This window comes from Herpailurus yagouaroundi, unplaced genomic scaffold (assembly GCF_014898765.1).
Source record: "Herpailurus yagouaroundi ecotype Mexico unplaced genomic scaffold, PumYag 218, whole genome shotgun sequence".
Classification (NCBI taxonomy): Eukaryota; Metazoa; Chordata; class Mammalia; order Carnivora; family Felidae; genus Herpailurus; species Herpailurus yagouaroundi.
The window spans coordinates 3,871,864-3,888,712 of record NW_024412449.1 but is presented as its reverse complement, the minus strand read 5'-3'; the positions used below and the strand labels follow the sequence as shown (position 1 = coordinate 3,888,712).

The 16,849-nt window shown below is 39.5% G+C and overlaps 1 protein-coding gene across 1 annotated transcript in view; it reads left to right on the top strand.

Moving 5' to 3' along the window:
* The window catches only part of CTR9 (CTR9 component of Paf1/RNA polymerase II complex), a 28,444-nt gene extending 12,959 nt beyond the window's left edge, over positions 1–15,485 (top strand). The window contains exons 8-25 of the mRNA XM_040456871.1: positions 1,026–1,133; positions 1,277–1,513; positions 1,746–1,835; positions 1,949–2,077; positions 2,185–2,368; positions 3,523–3,611; positions 4,091–4,276; positions 4,385–4,472; positions 5,100–5,248; positions 7,003–7,119; positions 7,277–7,422; positions 8,835–8,906; positions 9,375–9,510; positions 9,661–9,807; positions 10,188–10,345; positions 11,414–11,510; positions 11,739–11,851; positions 14,394–15,485. Coding sequence (XP_040312805.1) covers positions 1,026–1,133; positions 1,277–1,513; positions 1,746–1,835; positions 1,949–2,077; positions 2,185–2,368; positions 3,523–3,611; positions 4,091–4,276; positions 4,385–4,472; positions 5,100–5,248; positions 7,003–7,119; positions 7,277–7,422; positions 8,835–8,906; positions 9,375–9,510; positions 9,661–9,807; positions 10,188–10,345; positions 11,414–11,510; positions 11,739–11,851; positions 14,394–14,820 — 2,673 coding nt within the window. The 3' untranslated portion in view covers positions 14,821–15,485. The remainder of the gene's footprint in view (positions 1–1,025; positions 1,134–1,276; positions 1,514–1,745; positions 1,836–1,948; positions 2,078–2,184; positions 2,369–3,522; positions 3,612–4,090; positions 4,277–4,384; positions 4,473–5,099; positions 5,249–7,002; positions 7,120–7,276; positions 7,423–8,834; positions 8,907–9,374; positions 9,511–9,660; positions 9,808–10,187; positions 10,346–11,413; positions 11,511–11,738; positions 11,852–14,393) is intronic.
* The last annotated feature ends 1,364 nt before the right edge of the window (positions 15,486–16,849 follow it).

Sequence of the window (16,849 nt, the reverse complement as noted above, 5' to 3'; positions counted from 1 at the left end):
TTTGAATTATTTAGTTCAAATTCAGGTATCACCACTATATAGTTATGTTGCTTTGGGCAGATAATTTCCCTAAACTTAAATTTCCTTACTTGTAAAACAGTAATAAATACCTACTTTATAGGATTTGAGGAGTGGCATTTAGAATTAAATGTAATGTGCATATTAAATACTTATCTAGTGGGAAAGAGTTACTGTTAAAACTACAATTGCATTATTATTCCTAATATTAAAAAAAAAAAAAGTTGAAACTGTCCATTGACCAAACAGAGGCTCTCCAGACCAGACTTATAGCCAAATGGGTAAAACATATCCTTATTAAAACCAGAAAGTTGTTTCCTATCCCTGATGTATAAACTCTGACTTTGAGATTCTCAGGAGATTAGCTCGGTAATCCAAATTAAGTCATGACCCATGGGAAAGTCATGACCCATGTATTCAAATAGAGCTGAATTCAAATCTGGTCACTTAAGCTTGCTACCCTCATGTGTTAGAACATTTCTTTGGTGTCGGGAAAAAAAAATTGTATTCAGATTCTAGCTTTTCCACAATACACTTTATTTCTTTAAGCCTCCATTTCCCCATCAATAAAATGATAATAATGACAATCTTTGCAAGATTTTTGACTGAGCCTAGAACTAATGTAAATATCATACCTACCACAGTGCTTGGTATATAATAGTTCTCAATAAATTGTAATTGTTCCCTTTACTAGTAATAAGGGACTTGACCTCTCAGGGTTTCTCATCACAAAAATACGGCGGATACCTCAAAGGATTGTTGCAGGATTAAATGAAGTAAGAGATATAATGGGTAGATATTAAGTTCTGGGTAAATAATGTTAGTTCCCATCTTCCCTGAAGTTATCAGCAAGGGGAATGAGAAAAATGATTTGTAATTCTAGGTATTGTGCTGTTATTGTTCATTCAGTGAACACATTTTAAAAATGAAATTTGAGGAAGCCTTATGATTGAGACTGTTTGAGTTGTTTGAATTTACTCATTTGGTTTCTGGATCTCCTTGTTCAGGATTATAGTAAAGTCCAGCACTTGGCTCTCCATGCATTCCATAATACAGAAGTGGAGGCTATGCAAGCAGAAAGTTGCTATCAGCTGGCTAGATCATTCCACGTTCAGGTAAGGTCATTTCCAACCTTCTCCAAATAGCTAATTCTTTTGTTTTATAGTTTTTCAAGTCTTTTCAAAACTTTTGTACATTAAAAAGAAGGCAGAGAATCTTTCGTACATACTGTTGGTCTTGCTGTATTTTCATTTTTTAGGAAGATTATGACCAAGCTTTCCAGTACTACTATCAAGCCACACAATTTGCCTCATCCTCTTTTGTGCTGCCATTTTTTGGCTTGGGACAAATGTATATATATCGAGGTGACAAAGAAAATGCATCTCAGTGCTTTGAGAAAGTTTTGAAAGCTTATCCTAATAATTATGAAACTATGAAAATTCTTGGCTCTCTATATGCTGCCTCAGAAGATCAAGAAAAACGAGATATCGCTAAGGTACATTTTAAAAAATCTTAGCTATTCTCCATTATCACTAGACTGTCATTCCTCATTCTTGTTATTGCTAGTAGAGATATGATGGAAGCAGTTTTGTTAGCCGAGCTTGTTCCAGTTGAAATAACGAACAGTTGACGTATTAAACAAGGTAGAGTAGCTACCACTTTTTACTTTGACGGCCTGTAGTTGCTTAATTAAGCCTGCTTTAGCTTAATGATCTCTTTTATCCCAGGGCCATTTGAAGAAGGTCACAGAACAGTATCCTGATGACGTTGAAGCTTGGATTGAATTGGCGCAAATCTTAGAACAGACTGATATACAGGTATTTTAGCAGTGCTTTTTGTCTCCTACATAATGTGTTTTTTGAAAGCGTGGTATAGTGTTTCTCCCTTTCATTTTCACTTACACCGAATTCTCTCCACCATGAAAATACAGGGTGCCCTTTCAGCCTATGGAACAGCTACACGGATCCTTCAGGAGAAAGTGCAGGCCGATGTCCCGCCAGAGATTCTGAATAATGTGGGTGCCCTCCATTTTAGACTTGGAAATCTAGGGGAGGCAAAGGTAGGAAAATAGAAATATTCAGTTCTTACATACTGTCAGGTGGAACACACACCTTTTTAGATGTACCAACTAAGTCTTAACAATGTAATTTTCTTTTTTTTTCATAGAAATATTTTTTGGCATCATTGGATCGTGCAAAGGCAGAAGCTGAGCATGATGAACATTATTATAATGCCATTTCTGTTACAACATCGTACAATTTAGCCAGGCTGTATGAGGCAATGTGTGAATTCCACGAAGCTGAAAAACTATATAAAAACATCTTACGGGAACATCCTAATTATGTTGACTGTAAGAATTGTAAACTTTTTTTATGAATTAAAATTCCCACAACAGCAGCAAAAATTTAGCCTGAAAAAAAAAATCTTTCTTAGAACCATTAGTAAAAAAATATGAAGGTTATCATGTCGCCTTTTCTTCAAGGCAAATTGTGGCCTTAAAAAAATAAAAAAGATGCAGCTTCACTTAAATTTATGCTAGAAACTAAAAGAAACAACTAAAAATGGTTGAACCATATTTCATAAAGTAGGCGATCTTCAGTGTGCCAGCTACCTTTATTAGACTTTGAACAATTCCTTGGCATGTTTGGTGCTAGATATACTTTTCTGATGCTCCTGCTCTAATTTCATATTCGCATTTTTGCAATGTTTATAATAGTGAGAAAAAGCACTGTTTTACCTCAAAATAATTATTACTAAAATGTCCTACTTTGAGTTTTTACATCCTAGATGTAAAATTCAGACAGTTTTTAATTAAAAATGATTTGCAATACTGTATTTCCCTTAAAAGTACTTAAAGCTATGATATTTTGACTCTGGTTAAATCAGGAGCTAATAACTTGGCCCCTGTCATGCTGCTATGGATACAAAAGTGATTTAAAATAAATCATATTTAGTTCAATGCCAGGCTGAATTTGGTTTGATGGGTAGTAGTAAACCATTATTAGTTTCTGGAGAAAATAACAACTTACATTTGTGCAGCACCTTTCTACTGTTCTTTAAGTGGAAGCCCACAATTAGAGCCCAGGTTTTCTAACTAGTAATCCCTAGTAGTCCATGCTTTCACTATTTTGCCTATGACAAGCAGCTTTTTAAGAAAAAGTGACAGTACTGTGCATCAGAGAGAAACTGGAAACAGAACAGCTCTGAGTTTTGAAATAACTTTGCTGGAGATAAGGGCTTGGACCAGGATGTGAACACTGGAATAGAGTGGAAGAAATAAATCCGAGATTTCAAACAGTGACTTGATGGGAACAGAATTGCTCTTTAACTTGTGAGATTATTAATTAGTTTTATTGGGGCTCAATTTTTTTTACCTATGGGATTTTTCTGTTCATTGTGTGAATGTATTAACAGAAATCAATCATTTCAAAAGTACGGCTTTAAAATTATGGTCTTTTATAGATAATATTTTAAACGTAAAAACTTTTAAATGTATATTTTTAGGCTATCTGCGCCTTGGAGCCATGGCTAGAGATAAAGGAAATTTTTATGAGGCTTCAGATTGGTTTAAGGAAGCTCTTCAGATTAATCAGGTTAGTCGTATTAACTCTTAGGTTTGAAAAACAATTATTTCACCTTTTCTCCCTAGATTTTCATTTTAATGGCTATCATTTCTCTAATATCTTGACATCACCCTATTTTATTTACTTGTTGAAGTTACTATAGTGTAGAAGTTATGTAAACTTTTTGATTGTTAGCCACAGAAATAGATTTTACATCATAGTTGAGTATACACACGTGTGTATACTAAACAACTAAAATGAAGGTTTTGCAAATCTTTACGTACCGTTGCCATGTGCAGTACACTGGCATTATTCTATATTCCATTCTGTTGCATTTCTTATGCTGATAACTATACGCTAAAGTGATTTTACAATTCATTAATCCATCCCCACTCTCAATTTGTAAATGTGGCTTGTAAACCTCTTTGGTAATCAGCTATTGTGGAAAGGTGATTAATATCTCTGAATCCAAATTACAGAGTTTGTTTCTTTTTATATGTGTGTTTCAGGACCATCCAGATGCTTGGTCTTTGATTGGCAATCTTCATTTAGCAAAACAAGAATGGGGTCCGGGACAGAAGAAATTTGAGAGAATATTAAAACAACCATCTACACAGAGTGACACTTACTCTATGCTGGCCCTTGGCAACGTCTGGCTCCAGACTTTGCATCAGCCCACCCGAGATCGAGAAAAGGTAATTTCTTTTTGTCCCTTATTTTTTTTTCTTTTTGTATCTTTAAAACAAAACAGACACTTGATTCCTGTTTGAATTTTGTTTTATAATGTATGTTTCTTTTTATAGGAAAAGCGTCACCAAGACCGTGCCCTGGCCATCTACAAACAAGTGCTCAGAAATGACGCGAAGAATCTGTATGCTGCTAATGGCATAGGTGATTATAAGACACAGGCATCTGTAGTGATTTGTGAAATGAATGCTTTCAGAGGAATGTTTGTAGATCATAATTTCTCCCTAAATGTAATAAATGAAGTTGTATTAAAATAGGGCTTTTAGTGGCTTTTCTGGCTACAATTAGAAAATTCTTTTTTTTTTTTAATTTAAAAAAAATTTGTTTTTTATTTATTTTTGAGAGAGAGTATGAATGGGAGAGGAACAGAGAGAGGGAGACACAGAATCCAAAGCAGGCTCCAGGCTCTGAGGTGTCAGCACAGAGCCCGACACAGGGCTGGAACCCATGAACCATGAGATCATGACCCAAGCCAAAGTTGGATGCTTAACTGACTGAGCCTCCCAGGCGCCCCTTAATTTTTTTTTAATGTTTATTTATTTTGGAGAGAGAGAAACAGAGTGTGAGTTGGGGAGGGACAGAGATAGACGGAGACACAGAACTCGAAGCAGGCTCCAGGTCTAAGTTGTCGGCACAGAGCCCGACATGGGGCTTAAACCCATGAACCATGAGTTCATGACGTGAGCCGAAGTTGGATGATTAACTGACTGAGCCATGCAAGCGCCCTTACAGTTAAAAAATTCTTAAATGTGAACCTTTTTATAATTTTAGGAGCTGTTTTGGCCCACAAAGGATATTTTCGCGAAGCTCGTGATGTATTTGCCCAAGTAAGAGAAGCAACAGCAGATATCAGTGATGTGTGGTTGAACCTAGCACACATCTATGTGGAACAGAAGCAATATATCAGTGCCGTTCAGATGGTAATGTCTTATCGTTCAAGATATTTTTGTATTGTGTTCATTGTTTTTTTTTAAGTTTATTTACTTAGAACAAGCTGGGGAGGGGCAGAGAGAGAGAGAGAGAGAGAGAGAGAGAGAATCCCAAGCAGTCTCTACACTGCCAGTGCAGAGCCCAATGTGGGGCTCGAACTCATGAACCCTGAGGTCATGACCTGAGCTAAAATCTGGAGTCAGACATTCAACTGACTGAGCCACCCAGGCGCCCCTATTGTGTTCATTATTGAGCAGATGTTTTCTTAACCATTCTGGCCCTCTCATGGAGCTGCATGCTATTTCTTGTGATACTGTGTCTATTCACAGGCTTATCATCATATAATGTTAAGGCCAGTCTTTGGTGTCTAGACAGAGATACGAGTCCTGGTTCCACCCCTAATTGCATGCCTTGGGCTCTGAGCCAGTTTCCCATTTATGAAGTGGAGATCAGGTACCTTAAATTCACAGAATTGTGTAAACATCCAGTATGAAAAGTACTGGACACCATACTTGGCACTAACATACTAGTATATCAGTAAATACCCAAAAAATAGGATTTAATATTTGTTTGCTTGTTTTACATTCTTCTTTCTCAGATGGGAAAACTGAGTTTCAGAAAAGCTAAATGATATTTTAAAAAGAAAAAACTCCATGGGGATTAGTTTTTATCACTATAGAATTTTGTTAGGCCTTTCATATTTATGGAGTGCTTGAACTTAAAGAGTCATATTTAGCATCTAGCGGTGCCTGGCTGGCTCAGTCGGTAAAGCATATGACCCTTGATCTCGAGGTGATGAGTTCAAGCCCTATGTTGGATGTGGAGGTTACTTAAAAATAAAATCTTAAAACAAATATTTAGCATCTATAGCATATTAAAAAGTAAAAACATCCTTAGGATCTATGGGAAATACTATGATGAAAAAAAAAAGGTTCTTATCAGAGGTAGATGACAAGGGCAGGCCAGGCTCCTTGCAGTGGTTAACCTTTTTTCTAAGGAGGGTGGTTATTATCAAATTCAGAATATTTGAAAGGTACTAGCCACAAGGATTTGTAGGACCCAGACTGCATATGGTAGTCTCAGAGGTTGTGTTTTTGGAGGTGGGCCTTCCTGTTCTGCAGAATGATAAAGTTGCCTTTTAAAAATGCAAGTTAATTACTAGGGATATTCAGGGGGAAACTCTTTAACCATCTTCCATGAAAAAGAGCTTGCTTATGACAAGATATGATCCATGGTCAAAAAGTGAAGTGTTCATGACAGAATTGACATCAGTATTGCCATATATTGGTTTTATAAGAAAACTTTAACAACCAGAACTGTGAGACTTCTCATGCTCATTGCCAGTAGGTTCCATCAATCCTAAAGAAAGGTGGTAGAGAGTATAGCCCAAAGGAACCAGGTATGTAATTTTTAATAAGTTGTCAGTAAGCTTGTCCATAGATTTTATTGCCAGAGATATGAAAAAAGCCATCCAATCTATCCTTTCAGTATTGGTCCAAGTTTCAAATGGAAAAACGATTTTGAGTACCTAGTTGTTGTTTGTTTGTTTTTTTATCAGCTTTTTGTGTTGTGAAAACCTATCCTGGTGAATGTCAAAACTCATTCTCAAATTATTCTTTGAAATTAACCATTCAAAGGGTAAAACACCTTTTCACGCAGCTTTAAAATTGCTTGAAATCTGTTACACAATGACAATATCATTTAATCCTTGTTGTATTTTAATTAACTTTTTGTTTTGTTATAGTATGAAAACTGCCTCAGAAAGTTCTATAAGCACCAGAACACTGAAGTTGTACTGTATTTGGCTCGGGCACTCTTCAAGTGTGGCAAGTTACAGGAATGCAAACAGACTTTGCTAAAGGTGAAAAGGAGAACTCCTTATTCTCACTTAATTCTATGCTGCGTTACATACTTTTATTCTATTTTATGCATGTTTGTATACCTAACATTATATTTGAATAAACTTCTTTTCTTGTCATTAGATTATATGAAATATTTGCTTTGTTTTTTACCTACAGGCTAGACATGTGGCGCCCAGTGATACAGTACTTATGTTTAATGTGGCCTTGGTCCTGCAGAGACTAGCTACCTCTGTTCTGAAAGATGAAAAGAGTAATCTGAAGGAAGTACTTAATGCTGTGAAAGAACTGGAGCTTGCACATAGGTAAAGATTTTGTAGAAACAACTTTTGAAATGCTTTGTTTCTTTAAATTCATTTGTCTCGGGGCGCCTGGGTGGCGCAGTCGGTTAAGCGTCCGACTTCAGCCAGGTCACGATCTCGTGGTCCATGAGTTCGAGCCCCGCATCAGGCTCTGGGCTGATGGCTCAGGGCCTGGAGCCTGTTTCCGATTCTTTGTCTCCCTCTCTCTCTGCCCCTCCACCGTTCATGCTCTGTCTCTCTCTGTCCCAAAAATAAATAAAAAAATAATAATAATAAAAAAAAAAACCGAAAAAAAATAAATTCGTTTGTCTCATACAGTACTGAAAATCACTTCCCTGAAGCGATCTCTACTAGAAGCATTCCAGTGGTTTTTAAGCCAAAGCAGGTGGCTGCCACCAGGTGGCGCCAAACTGTGACCAGGACCCTGCCAGATTTGGATGGTGTAGTGTCCCCTAGAACTGGCTGGCTAGTTTTGCAAGCTTGCCCTAAATTTTCATTAATCTGACAGTAATATTACCCAGAATTTTGCACACTTGAGATTTTTAGACCCCACTTATGTTGGTTTTATTACTTATAATGCTGTGTCTTTTCATAGAATATTAATTTTCATTGAGCTAAGATTAAGGCCTATCCTCTTAAATATTGAATGGGTTTCTGCACTGAGCTCAAAATTTATGTACTTCTACGGGATTTATTTGTAATTCTGTGCGTGATAAAATCAAAACTTGATATCTCTTCAGGTTTTGTCTAACCTTATTTAAATTCTTATAAGAGCATTTCTTGCCTCACCTGGTAGACTAAGTGCCTTTATGGCATACACCTCCTAACCCACATGCAGACGTATTTAGTAGATACAGTGTTTAGTTACATATTGGCTGCATGAACTGATTTTGGGTTATTTGTGAATTTACTGATGATATTAAATATGACTACTTATCTTCATGAACTTGTTTTTTATTAAACATATTGAGTGCTACTTTGATGAGAGTCTTTTTAAATCGGTCTCATATAATTTTCTTATTGAGATAGCCTTTCATGTATCAAATAGGTTCATGTAAGTCAATCAATACATAAACCTTTTCTCAGACTATTTTTGTAGAGCAGATTAAAAATCTAAAGAGCCAGGGCACCTGGGTGGCTCAGTCGGTTGAACATCCAAAGTGATCTCGGCTCAGGTCATGATCCTTGTGGTTTGTGGGACTGAGTCCCACGTCAGGCTCTGTGCTGAGAGTGCAGAGCCTGCTTGGCATTTTCTGTCTCCCTCTCTCTCTCTCTGTCCCTCTCTTGCTCATGTGTTCTCTCTCCCCCCTCTCAAAATAAATAAACATTTAAAAAGTAACAAAATAAAAATCTAAAGGGCCTGTTTCATTATAATTTTTTTTCAGTGAAGTATTTTATTTTCTCATTCCATTTAGATACTTCAGTTACTTGAGTAAAGTGGGAGATAAAATGAGATTCGATTTGGCCCTTGCTGCTACAGAAGCCAGGTAATGTTACTACTTACGGAAGGTGACTTTGGGTGAAGCAGTGATGTCGATGTGCGCTGGGTGGCCTTCCAGGGGTCGGTCTTTCCCACTTGTCTGTAAGACTCCCCAGCCTGGACAAAGTCTTTTTTCCAAGGGTCCTTTCAGGAAATATGACAAAATCAATTTAGTACAAGTACTTAAAGTGTGTGGGGAAAATACTTTCTATCTATTTTCACTCTTTGATTCACATGTGGAGATAATGTTGAAAATATATCTGTGATTGGAGAGGACACTTATAATTTAGAAAGTTACCAAAGTTGACAGTATTGACTTATGAGAAACTAAGTTAATTTTGCTAATTAAAATATCCCATAAATATCTGCTAATGAGCTGGCTCTCTGGCTTGTGTAAGGAAAACAGATCCTCTGAGTTTTTGAGCAAAAAATGTACTAGCTACATTCATGTTTCTCTAAATCTGGAATATTATAGGCAGTGCTCTGACTTACTGAGCCAGGCCCAGTACCATGTCGCCCGGGCACGTAAACAAGATGAAGAAGAAAGGGAGTTACGGGCCAAACAAGAGCAAGAAAAGGAACTGTTAAGGCAGAAACTTCTTAAAGAACAGGTATTTATTGTGTTTTCAGTTATACTAAAATTCAAGAATGGTGTGCACACACACATATGCCTTGCATGTTAAAGAAGTCCTTCTGCTGGTATTCGTGATATTTTTTCAACGTTTTGATGCAGTTTCTTCCTACTCTTTTTTTCCTCATAGGAAGAGAAACGTCTCAGAGAAAAAGAAGAGCAAAAGAAACTTTTAGAACAGCGGGCCCAGTATGTTGAGAAGACCAAAAATATTCTTATGTTTACTGGAGAGACCGAAGCGACAAAAGAAAAGAAAAGAGGAGGTGGTGGTGGACGGGTAAGATGTGACTCCTGCTGGTACTGATGGCACCATCCTTGTCATTTGACTTTCAGAAGTGAATATAATTGGTTCTGTTTACTCAGTGCTTAGTCCTTAGCTTTGACCTCCTCCTTTGCTAAGAGGCAGTCTTCCAACACAGTGCTTTATATGGTATTATTTGGAAATGCATTCCAGTGTTAGCTCCGTACTTGGACCTGGTGGTGACCTAAGCCACTTGAGCCATTCACCCTAATTAGAAGTCTTCAAAATATGGGCCTCACCCACCACCCCTCCCATGCAACTTGATAAAAGATCCTTCGTTTGTCAAATGGCTGATAGGATCTGACCTCATTCCACCAGCCAGGCGAGAACTGATTATAGTCTTGTTTGGATTGCAGCGTTCTAAAAAGGGAGGAGAGTTTGATGAATTTGTCAACGACGATACCGACGATGACCTGCCTATATCCAAGAAGAAGAAGAGAAGAAAGGGCAGCGGTAGTGAACAAGAAGGGGAAGATGAGGAAGGGGGTGAAAGAAAGAAGAAAAAGAGGAGAAGGTATTATCAATGTGTTGTGAATGTATTTATTGGAAAATGTGTGCAGTTTAGAATGAGAAAACCTGTGGTGCCCACGCTATCCACGTGCAATCTTAGAAAAGTCACCAAGCCTCAGTTTCCTTTGTGTAAAATGTAATAGTGATGCCCACCTCAAGTTTTACTAGATGTGTAATATGTGAATTAATGTGAAAGAAGGGCCTTTTATTTTTTTATTTTATTTTTGTTTTAAGTTTGTTTGTTTATTTGTTTGTTTTGAGAGAGAGTATGCATATGCATGCACGTGCAAGCAGGGAAGGTGCTGAGAGAGGAAAGAATCCCAAGCAGGCTCTGTGCTGTCTGTACAGAGCCCAACTTGGGGCTTGAACTCACAAACCACAGGATCATGATCTGAGCCAAAATTGGAAGTCAGACACTCAACCAACTAAGCCACCCAGGCGCCCCTGAGAGAAGGACCTTCTAATCTTCCTGGTGCCATTTGCTATTAAGATAAGTGGTGCCCCGCCCATCTCTCACTGGAGGTGCCCCTGAGCTGTTCTGTTCCTCACTTGTGGTGCTTCCCTGTCCAGGAACCTCCAGTTGGCTCTCTTAGCAAGGCCTGTTCTTCCCACCCCTGGCTGACTCTACTTGGGGAAGAACCTAATGAATTCATTCCGACATGGACCTGTTAAATGGAAGCTATGATCGGACATCAGCAGGCCTGGAATGAGTAGCTGGCAAGGAAGGAAGAAGAGAGGAAAGATGTGAGATCAGGAGCCTGGGTCTTTTCTCCCATCCTCTGTCCCTCCACCAAGTACAAGATTCAGGCTTATCTTAGATGAATAAGAGGACTCAACAGAGACTAAATTATTTGGTGGACATTGCATAAATACATGGTTCTTGCAGACTCCTGAGCTGTGTGCAGCAGTTGTAAATTATGGCCTCTGCCCTTGACGAGTGTTCAGTATGGTTGAGGATAGCCCAATAGAGAATAGCATTCAGAATGAATAATATTTTGATGACAAAGTAGTCTTAGACTTTCTAGGCATGAGTGAACCTTGACAGACTTTCTCTTGTTGTTCACTCTTGAAGACCTCCAAAGGGAGAAGAAGGATCTGATGATGAGGAAACAGAAAATGGCCCCAAACCGAAAAAGCGACGTCCGCCAAAAGCAGAGAAGAAGAAGGCTGTAAGTTTATAATACTGTGTGGTTTTTATGTCCTGCTGTAGGCACAAAGGCTTGCCCTACACAAGCATGTATTCTTCCCCTGCAGTTTCTTCAAACACAAATGCTTCTTTTTGAAGTGTGTTGGTTGCTATTTGTTATCATCACACCGCAAACTAAGTTTAACAAGATGTCCTAACATAATGCAACCTAGGAATCGTGATTAATCTGCTATGTCTGATCTTTCTGTAGCCCAAGCCAGAGCGTCTGCCTCCTTCAATGAAGGGAAAAATAAAATCCAAAGCCATAATATCATCAAGCGATGATTCTTCAGATGAAGATAAACTTAAAATTGCTGATGAAGGGTATGAATTTTTCCCTTAGCACATTCTTTTTTTTTTTTTTTAATGTTTATTTATTTATTTTGAGAGAGAGAAAGAGGATGTAAGCGGGAGAGGGTGAGAGAGAGAGAATCCCAAGCAGGTTCAGCACTATCAGCACAGAGCCAGACGCAGGGCTTGAACTCCTGAACCAAACCGTGAGATCATGACCCAAGCCAAAACCAAGAGTCGGACGCTTAGCTGACTGAACCACCCAGGCACCCCTCCCTTAGTGCGTTCTTTTAATGAAAGATAAGAATGGTCACTGTGCCAAAATGTCTTCCCTCCAGCTTCTTAGAATCTCTGAGGTGGAAGAAACCTTAGCACACCTCTTAATCTAACCCTGTCATTTTGTCCTGTCACATGTTTTTCCCTCAGAGAAGAAAACCTATTTTGAAATCTCATTTCTCCATGGATATTAGGTGAAATTTCCTGGATGGTATCCTTCTAAATGAATTGTCTCACTTTCCTACACTTACCAAACTGGCTAAAACTGTTATGAGTAGCCTGATCCTGGTCATGTGGAAATGGGACTTTCTTGACCATTTCCTCCCTTGTAGGGCAGTGCTGACTCAGCTGTGCCTGCTCCATGAGGGACTTCTCCTAGACTGCTTGGCCACTACTCTCCTTTAGCTTATGGCACACCTGGAGAAGCAGTATTGATTTTACTTGTCCTAAACTTGTTCCTCAAGCTGGAGGTTCCCCAGCTTGGGATAATGCTATCCCATCCCATGTATTTCTCCTGATGGCTGTCATTTCATTCATTTGTTCAACAGTCATTTGAATGTCCATTAAGAATTCCATGAGATAGTGTGCTGAGTGCTTGGGGATGCAGAGGAAAAAGTCCTAGACTCTGGCTTCAGAGAATGTGTGCTTTAGAAGCAGTGAAGTGTAACATAAACAAAAAGCCACATTATATAGTGGGATATATCCCCCTATAGTGGGATAGGTATTGTCACTTATGGTTTTGTATATTGCTCTCCAGGGTCCATACCTAATCTGGAGTTGAGGGGAGGGTTGTAAGAGACTTGTTTTGTAAAAGAAAGGCTGTTTGAGTTGAATCTTTGAAGAAGAATGGAGTGCTGGTTAGTTAGAGGTGAGCAGTTAGCATGTTGAGAGAACTAAGGGTGACAGTGGGGGTGCTGAACGATCTCTAGAGAGGCATCTGTAAAGACTTGCAGTTCCTTTTTTCTCTGAAGACACTGGCTGACACACATTGGGGTTGCTTTACCCTTGCCCACAGTGTTACCCTGGTCAGTGGTAAAAGGCCAGCATGAGCAGAGCAGTGAAATGTATGGTTTTAGAATGAGCATTGTTAAAATGTGTAGGCAGAAAGGTCCATGTGAGAGGTTGAGCTGCTGTCAAACTATGAGGTCAAGGCCAAGTTGATTTGAGCCACTTGCATCAGTTAAACTTGATCCTGAGTGTCACGAAGTGTTTGCTTATTTGGCCAGGTGGAATGGTGGGAATTGGACCCAGGAGGCCCACTGGCCTTTAGTATATATAGGGAATGAATGTAGTGTCTTCTTCTTACTCACTCTTCATATCCACTCAGGGTGACCGGAGTTACATATTGTATGTGTAGGTTTCTTCTCTCAGATTTAAGCACCAAGAGCCTTCCTTCAGTCATGTGGAGATGGTTTCATTTCTGAACAGAAGAATGTATTATGTCTCCTTCACCCTTTTTAGACTGAACCCTGTGCCATTTAGTATTCCTTTCCATGGAATCCAAAACTGAGGAATATGCCACAGGGGAAGTATGTTCTCCTGTCCAGAGCTCTGGGGGGTGAGCAGCTGTCACCACAGTTACGGGAATGTTCTTTCCTCCAGAGCCTCCAGGAAGCCAGATTTCCTGGGTGCTACCACCATATCAAGCATAGGTACAAGTCCCATTCCCTTTAACCCATCAACTGATAAGTAGAGGGGAACTCAGGGCAAAAGTAAGTGAGCTACAGAAGCCTTTCAGCCCTGGCTTCTTATCTTGAGTAAGACTCACCCTGGTGGAGGGCACGAGTGCAGCAGCAAATCCTGGATACAAATGGTGCCTTTGCTCTTCAGGTATCTGATAGGACGGGGAAGAGTCCCACTCATCCAGCCTTGGGAGATGGTTAATTCTTCAGAGTCCCTACAGCCAAGCAAAATCCTAGGTTTCACTTCTGCTATGAATTTGCTTATAAAGATAAATGTAGCCCTTCCTTTTCATAATTTTATGTATGAAATTGAGAAGTGCTTCATTCTGCTGAAAGGTGCCTGATAGAACCCAGTGAGAATCCTCCTTTACTGTTTAAATGCTGTGTCATAACTAAAGTGCCTTATTTTTTCTTTTTAATCCTTTTTGATTGTGAAATATATCAAATTTACAAAACAGAACACAAAACAAATATCACAAAGTGAACACCGGAGTTAACACCCTCCACGTCAAGAGATAGAATATTAAATGCCCTTATTTGTTTAGACAACATTTTCTGCTTGTCAAGGCTCCCATTAGCCCAAATCCTGGTGTCTAACCAGTGCTTGTCTTTGCCAGACATCACCGCAACAGCAACAGCAACAGCGACTCCGACGAGGGTGAACGGCGGAAGAAACATGCCTCTTCGGACAGCGATTCTGATGAGAACCAGAACAAGTCTGGCAGCGAGGCCGGCAGTCCCCGGAGGCCCCGAAGACAGCAGTCAGATGAGGATTCAGACAGTGACCAGCCAGCCAGAAAGAGAAGGCCCTCGGGTTCTGAACAGTCTGACAACGAATCTGTGCAGTCTGGGAGAAGCCGCTCTGGAGGTTCTGAGATGGACTCTCGCCCGGCTTCTCCAAGTGCCGAGTCAGACCACGATTCCGAGAGAGGATCTGATAACGAGGGCTCTGGCCAAGGCTCTGGAAATGAATCAGAACCAGAGGGATCCAACAATGAGGCCTCGGATCGGGGCTCAGAACATGGATCAGACGATAGCGACTAGGTTTTATTTCATAAATAAGCTTCATCTCTGGAGGAAACTTTTTTAATATATGAAAGCTGTGACAGAAACGCTTCAGATGTTTAGTCAAACAATTGTGAAATTTTTCCTAAGGCAGTTTTTTTTTCTACCCATTTGTATATTACTAAGCCCCAAGAGATATTTCCTGCGCTAAAGTCCAGTATCTGAGTCTCTTGAGCAAGTGAAGAATGTGACTGTTCCTCGTTGCGGTACAGTTCTACCTGTCATGTGTGAAAACCACAGGAAGAATAAACCCAGATGCTGTATCATTCCTACAGAGGTTTGGCTGAAACTGGCAGAGACGTCTCCTCATCTTCGTACGTTAAACAGCATACTGTTTCGGTTTTTATTGCAGTCTTTGACCAAGTGGTGCAGGCAACTTGGTGTTCATGTCTTTGTTCCATTTTAAGTTTAGATTGAGAATATTTTTATTTTCTGGAGGAGGAAGTATCTACTGTATAATCGCACCAAAGTACAAGTGAAAGGAAGGTTTTCTCCAATAGTGTAACACTGCAGCCGTGTAGATAAAAACCACAGATATGTAATTTGTTAGGTCGACTAAGATGTGGACAAATGCTTTTCTGTTAGTAGAATGCAAAGACCTACATATGTCACACAATAAAATTCTCTTACCAACTTTTATGGGACATCGTGTCATTTTTATTTGCTCAGTATGTTTGTGTATGAAAATTTAGCAGTAAATAAACTATGCAAATATTTGGAAGAACCTGAACTAGGCTGAAGGTTGTTTACTCAAAACTTCACAAATTTTTTTTAAAAGATTTTATTTTTAAGTAATCTCTCTACCCAACTTGGGGCTCGAACTCACAAGATCAAGAGTCTCATGCTCTACCGACTGAGCCAGCCAGGTGCCCCGAAACTTTTATAATTCTTTATAGATTGTGGAGTTTTTTTTTAAGATGCAAGCAAACTAAGGTACTCATATGTATTTGTATTTTCAATAATTCAGTGATTAACAGTTTGAGTAACATTTTTTATGTTGCACTGTATAGTTTGTAGAAAAGCTGTAATTAGTAAGTATTAGGCATTGAGAATGCAGAGATAAACTGTCTTTCCTGCCAAAAGTCTAATGGAGATCAGTTCATTGTCCCTATGGTGTGAAAAGGGGAATGTTTGCACAGGTTGTGGGTGCAGAATGGAGGATGAAGTCAAGACAAGGTTTCCTGAAGGACAGGAGACCTGTGATGGTGACTCAAGTGACCGGCCAAGTGAAGTATTAGAGTGTGTTCTAGGCCGTGAGGGGCGCGTGTGCAGCTCCTGGAATTCGAATGTAAGACAGGCAATGAATTTCTGCCTTTGAAAGGTGAGGAGCCTGAGATTCAAAAGTTCATGCAGCTGGTAAAGGTGAGATTCGGACTAGAATCCAGGTCTTCACTTTCTCCTTTTTCCAATACGTCACATATAAGTGAACTAGCCAATCCCCAAGTGACAAAAATCCGTCTAAGTTAAAAAGCATTTCCCAACTGATAACTCGACATCAAGGAGTAACTAAACAAACGTATGTTGGTAGAAAGTCCTTTGGAAAGCAATTTTTGGAGGGATTTAACACAATGCTATCTCGCTGTTTGAGGTTTTGGCTACAAAGGTGCTTTTTAGTATATGCCCTGATTTGTAATTTTGGGAACGCATTCCACCTCAATATGGGTATTTCTTCCAGGTGTGCCCTCAGATTAGGGCAGTGACATGCCCCCCTGACCATGGTGCCCACACCAGAAGCCACTGTGAGGTCTCTTCTGGCAGAACTCCCCTCTGGCCATAATTCGGAGCCTGGAGGTGACTGAAATGACCAAGAAGTGGGGACTGCCCCCACTGAGGAAGGGGAAGGTCTTCCTGACAAAGGAAGCCTTTGCTCTGTGGCCGCTGCCTGTCCTGGGGCCTGCATGTCAGGATCAGCCTCCATTTCTTTCCTTTTTTTTTTTTTTTTTTTTTTTTCTTTTTTTCCCCAGGCATGATTGACAACATTTTATGACTTTCAGATATACAACATAAT